Source organism: Dermacentor silvarum, chromosome 10 (assembly GCF_013339745.2).
Source record: "Dermacentor silvarum isolate Dsil-2018 chromosome 10, BIME_Dsil_1.4, whole genome shotgun sequence".
In the NCBI taxonomy this organism is placed as follows: Eukaryota; Metazoa; Arthropoda; class Arachnida; order Ixodida; family Ixodidae; genus Dermacentor; species Dermacentor silvarum.
This window is the reverse complement of record NC_051163.1, coordinates 138,772,303-138,778,302: the sequence shown is the minus strand read 5'-3', so window position 1 is coordinate 138,778,302 and position 6,000 is coordinate 138,772,303. Positions and strand designations below refer to the sequence as shown.

General features: G+C 49.9%; 1 protein-coding gene across 1 annotated transcript in view; it reads right to left on the bottom strand.

Moving 5' to 3' along the window:
- Positions 1–567: 567 nt before the first annotated feature.
- LOC119431875 (BAG family molecular chaperone regulator 2) overlaps positions 568–6,000 on the bottom strand; it is a 71,580-nt gene continuing 66,147 nt past the window's right edge. The window contains exon 3 of the mRNA XM_037699320.2: positions 568–1,126. Within this exon, the coding sequence (XP_037555248.2) occupies positions 967–1,126 (160 nt within the window). The 3' untranslated portion in view covers positions 568–966. The remainder of the gene's footprint in view (positions 1,127–6,000) is intronic.

Below are 6,000 nucleotides of genomic sequence, written 5' to 3'. Positions count from 1 at the left end.
CCGCTTCCATCCACGGGGAAAATTAATGTAAGCATTTATGCGGACTTCATCTTCATCTGTACAAAACCATCATCAATCATCGGCTCGCGTTCCGTTTAGCGTCGGCGTCATCTTTCCTTCTTGGAATAAAGCGTCGTCTCGACAGTGGTATTTCAATATATATATATATATATATATATATATATATATTGAGAGAGAAAGAGAGGTCAAATGCTATGCGGGTTGCCCGCCACTCGAGAAATAGTTCGTACGCCACTGGCCTGCCCAGTAATCCGGGACGTTCTTCCAAACAATTCATGCCAAGCGCAAGAGAACCTTTTCGGGGACACCTTGCTTGAGCGGATCAACTTGAAAGAAACAAACAAGCAGTCATCTTTATGAACATAGTCAGCTGTAGCACAAAGGAATTGAATGGGTCTACCATAGGTCTAGCACGATATGTAACTAAGTGAATCGAAGACGATTACTAAGTCTTTCAACTCGGAAAGACAACTCATAATCTGCGTAATATTTTGCCGTACAATCTAAGCACGATTAAACAGTCTGTGAATGTTTACGAGGGAAATTTATTGCATATTTACACCACAATAACGTTCACTAATTATAAAACACTACCAGATATTATTTTAGCCAACCTGCGCAGTCCGTACTTATCCTTAATTTTGCGTATGGATATGCAACACATAATAGGTAGGGGGCGGTCAGATTTTTTTTTTCAAATGCCACTGCACAACATAAACCTCAGTGTGCACAATCCATGAAACAAAAATTTGCTGTCCTCAAATTGCGAGACAATTTCTGCGCCTTATCAATTTACACGTGTCTAGTGTACCATATTCCAGCGATCGGGTTCCCTTGTGCTTAGCGCTGCTTTACAAGCGTTCTTGGGTATGATGCTGTCCTGTGTAGCAAAGGCACAAGCGCACACTGTGCCGAAGGGAATTATTACACCGGCGGTGTACGACATCAGCTCCGACGCGGCAGAGCCGCCTGGATAGCTTCAAGGCGACGGCGTGTCTTCTTCTGGTCGTCGGCTGTGCATCCCAAGATGGCTGCCTGAAACTTCTGGTCGACTGGGCCAGCTGCATCTGTCGAGCAGGCATTCAGGTACGCCTTGCATTGAGTCCTGCGTATGCGAATCAACCGGAAAACAAACATTCTGCAGACACCAACAGCGATGGTTACTTGATGGAAGGGTACTTGTTTTATTCATTAATTAAAAGAACCATAATCCCTCCCCCCCCCCCCCCCCCCGACGATCCGTATCCTAGCAGCTCCACCAGCCTACGCTGTGACTGTGATGCGTGTGCCGCGCAGGCCTGTGACTTTTTTAAATTTCCGCTGAGAACACCATGCACAGACACAATATATTTAAATATATGCGCAAGTCAAACTTTATTATATTTTTTAAAGAGAAGAAGGTAGCCAACTATATGGATAGCCTATGCCTAGAGAATGAATATGTTGATGTATGTTCACCACACTTCAAAGTACTTTGCGTGCTTTTTTAGCCCAAAAAAGCCCAGACACTTAAGTGACCCCTTCGGCAGAGTCTTTTATCAACGACGTGTAAAAAGCACGTGAGTGATATGTGTCTGAATATTGATTCTCTTTCCAGTAGGCAATGCTAACGACTGGCGGAAAAAAAGTGAAAAAAAAAGCTCTTCTAACTATTTACAACATTTACGTATTAGGGATGGAAACATCGCCTCTTGCATGCAGAGGCCAGAAATGCGGGGTGTTTCAGCAAACACTTTCAAAAAATATTTAAAAGTTGCCTTTGGCAGATAGCACAATTCTAGTTCATGAACTGGTCTACTCGAAGAGGCGGACATTACTTGCAGAAAAAACTGAAATGAATAATCGACTAATGAACAAAAAATCACCAATTAGGTTTTTAACATATTGTAAGGGGGTTTATTTACAAGCAGGGGCTACGTAACAACAGCCTTGGCCCAAGAACGTCGGTCGCTGTCTCGCGCTCTCCGGGCTGCCGGACCTCGTCTTCCTCTCTAGATAGTTCTTGACCCTCTTCCCCACTACATTGGCCCCGGTGGCGATGAGGAGCCATCCTGGCGACTCAAGGCGCTGCAAGCACAAGAGGGTCGTAGTAGGGCTTTAAGCGGCTCACGTGGACTGTTTCACGACCGCGGCAGCGTCTGTCGGTGGGAGGTGTCACAGGCTCGACGACGTAGTTCACCGGCGACTGGCATTGTACGATCCGGTAGGGACCATGATATTTCGCTGCAAATTTGCGGGAGAGACCGGGGGTCTGGCATGGAATTGACAGCCACACGAACGAGCCAACAGGGAAGGTAGGGGCAGGTTTAGCCGGGTCACAGCGTTCTTTTTGAAGACCTTGTGCTACAGATGTAAATGAGCGTGCTAGTTGGCGGCACTCTTCGGAACATTGAGCGAGTTCTGAGGCTGGGCGGTATTCGGACGCATCCGGGCGGTACGGAAGTATGGTATCCAGTGTGGAAGAGGGCTCATGTTCGTATAGGAGGAAGAAAGGGGAAAATCCAGTGGTGGCTTGTGTGGCTGTATTGTAGGCATATGTCACAAAAGGAAGCACCAAGTCCCAATTAGAATGGTCGGAGGCTATGTACATGGAGAGCATATCACCAAGTGTTCGGTTAAAGCGCTCCGTCAAGCCATTAGTCTGTGGATGATAGCTGGTAGGGGTGCGATGAATAGGCAATGAATACGCACGCACTCAGAAGCTCTTGGACGACTTGCGAAAGAAACACACGCCCTCGGTCGCTCAGCAGCTCGCGTGGCGCGCCGTGGCGAAGAACGAAGCTGCGAAAGAGAGAGAGAGAGACGTTTTATTGGCAGAAAGGTGGAGAGGTCGGCCTGAGTGAAGTGCCTCTAGCCTGCTACTCCACGCTGGGGAATGGGGTTGGGGTAATAACAGAGATAGGATGTGAAGAGGAAGGATGATGCTGGTATGGTGAACACGATGATGAGTTCCCATCGTGGTGAACACGATGACTTCCCAGAACAGCACAGTCACCTTCGCGGGCAGAGGTAGATGCTGCTACAGTGTAGCCAGAAGACTGTCTATAGCTTGCATAATTTTTGAAGCTGTTAGCGCCACTGGCGTATTTAAACCAGTCAGTAGCAGCTGCAGGGCGTCGATTATTTGACGCAGCATCGCTTTGATGACAGAGTCCAACGGTGATTTTTCAGTGCATTGTCCTTGCTCGCGCTGACAGTCTAAGGCCCGTCTACGCTGCGGCAAGCATGGCCATATATTCGAATCCGGGCTTGTGAGGCTCGCTTGAAGCAATGGCTCGGAGAGATCGACCGAGGCCGATTGAACTACCTTCTGCTGGACCTGTGGAATTGGAGCCAAGGAGCTCTCGTTTGCACCTACAGCTTTCCCACGTCGACGACGTGATCGTCTCCTCCGGTTTTCCACTAACGCTGCTGCGTCTTTGTGGGACATACTTGTCTTGCTCATTTGGTTCAGTATTTTTATCTCCTTTTTCTGTTTAGGGCTATCCTTGGAATTGGCCTCGTGGGGTCCACCACAATTCAAGCACTTCATTTCTTTTACTGTGCATGAAGATATGTCATGACTGCCCCCACAGCGGAGGCATGCCATCTGGCCTGTGCAGACAGCGCTGACATGGCCTAGCTTCAGGCACTTGTGACACTGCATTGGTCGGGGCACATAAGGACGCACCGGGTGCCTCACATAGCCCACCTTGACATGATCAGGTAGCGTGTGTCCCTCGAAAAGAAGCTTGACGCTCGTCGAGCGACCGAAGCGATGAAAGTCGAGAACCTTCACTGTTGAAGACAGAAGCCTTTGGAACTCTTCGTCGCTGATGTCAATCACGACATCGGAAATAACGCCTGCCCTAGTGTGACCACTGTGCACAATGAATGACCGGACTTCTATGTGTCTTAGTATGCGCACGGTTTTCAATTTTTCTAGGGCGGCTTGCGTCGCTACTTCCACTGTGACTACGTTTTTTCTGGTGTTGAAGCGCACTTCGTTAATTCCTTTCGGAGCCACATTACCAAGGTAGGTGTTGACTACCTGTCTGTGCACGGAATTTAAATTCTTAGACACGTCGAGAGGTACAAAAGCAATCCTGTAAGTCGGTGTAGGCGGCACATTGGGGCGCTGCTCACTCACATCTTTGGTTGTACTGCGGTATATGAACAAGGCAACATAACGAGCTGAAGCTGTTGGAAGAGCAGCGGTTTCGGCATAACGAGTGAGATGGTCGACGGCCACAATAATCCACCGATTGACCGCAGGGGTGGAAGGAAGGGGCCCGTACAGGTCTATGCCGATTCTGTCAAACGGGCGAGTGGGGCAGGGCAAAGGTTGTAATGGGCCAGGCGTGTGACAAGTTGTCTTCCGGCGTTGACACTCAATGCAGGAGCGAATGTGCTTGCGGATGTATGTGTACATTCCCCGCCAGTAGAAGCGCTGGCGAAGTCTATCATAGGTTTTCAAAACGCCAGCGTGCGCGTTTTGTGGGTCGGCGTGGAAATGCGCGCACAGCTCGGAGCGTAAATGGCGAGGTATGACAAGAAGCCAATTTCGACCATCTGGCTGATAGTTGCGGCGGTACAACATTGCGTCCCGGAGCGTATAATGAGCGACCTGGCGACGAAGGGCACGAGAGAGCCGTGGGGCAGGTGTCGTCGAAGGCGCAGCTAGAACGTCGATCAGCGAGGCGATCCAGGGATCCTTGCGCTGTTCGGAAGGCATGTCAGTAATATTGATGCTGGCGAAGGAAGTTGCGGAAAGGGAAACAGGCGCAACGTCCGAAGACACCGGCGAGCGGCAAAGTGCGTCGGCGTCGGCATGCTTGCGTCCGGAGCGGTAAAGAACGCGTATATAAAATTCTTGTAAACGTACCGCCCAGCGTCCAAATCGACCCGACGGATCCTTCAATGAAGCCAACCAGCCGAGCGAATGGTGATCGGTGACGACATCAAACGAATGGCCGTACAAGTAAGGGCGAAATTTCTGCAACGCCCAAACAATGGCCAAACATTCCTTTTCGGTAACCGAGTAGTTGCACTCTGCCTTCGTGAGGGCACGACTAGCATATGCAACTACGTACTTAGAGAAGCCCGGCTTTCGTTGGGCAAGTACAGCGCCAAGTCCGATCCCACTAGCATCCGTGTGTACCTCGGTTGGAGCGGTAGGGTCGAAGTGACGTAAAATGGGCGGTGACGTCAAGAGATGACGTAATTTTGCGAAAGCCTCATCACATGCCGTCGACCAACCAGACAGAGAGCTATCGCCGGTGAGCAGCTTCGTTAGTGGTGCTATAATAGAAACGAAGTTCTTCACAAAGCGGCGAAAGTATGAACAGAGACCAAGGAAGCTGCGAAGCGCTTTCACGGTGGTAGGCTTCGGGAATTCAGCAACAGCACGAAGTTTCTGCGGATCGGGAAGGACGCCGTCCTTCGAGACTACGTGGCCCAGGATGGTGAGTTTGCGAGCTCCGAATCGGCACTTGATGTTAAGCTGAAGTCCTGCGCGCGTCAAGCAGCTCAATACTTCGCAAAGACGATGCAGGTGGCTATCGAAATCAGGGGAGAAAACAACGACGTCATCCAGATAGCACAGGCATGTCTTCCATTTTAGCCCACGCAAGACACTGTCCATCATCCGTTCGAATGTGGCTGGGGCATTACATAGACCGAAGGTCATGACATTGAATTCGTACAGCCCATCGGGAGTGATGAAGGCAGTTTTCGGGCGATCGGATGGTGCCATAAGGACCTGCCAATAGCCGGATCTTAAGTCTAGTGATGAAAAGAATTCGGCTCCTTGCAAGCAGTCCAGTGCATCATCGATTCGTGGCAGAGGATACACATCTTTGCGCGTAACTTTGTTTAATCGGCGGTAATCGACGCAGAAGCGTATCGAGCCGTCCTTTTTCTTGACGAGAACAACAGGCGACGACCAGGGACTGCAGGAAGGCTGAATGATGCCGCGCTGAAGCATGTCGTCCACTTGTT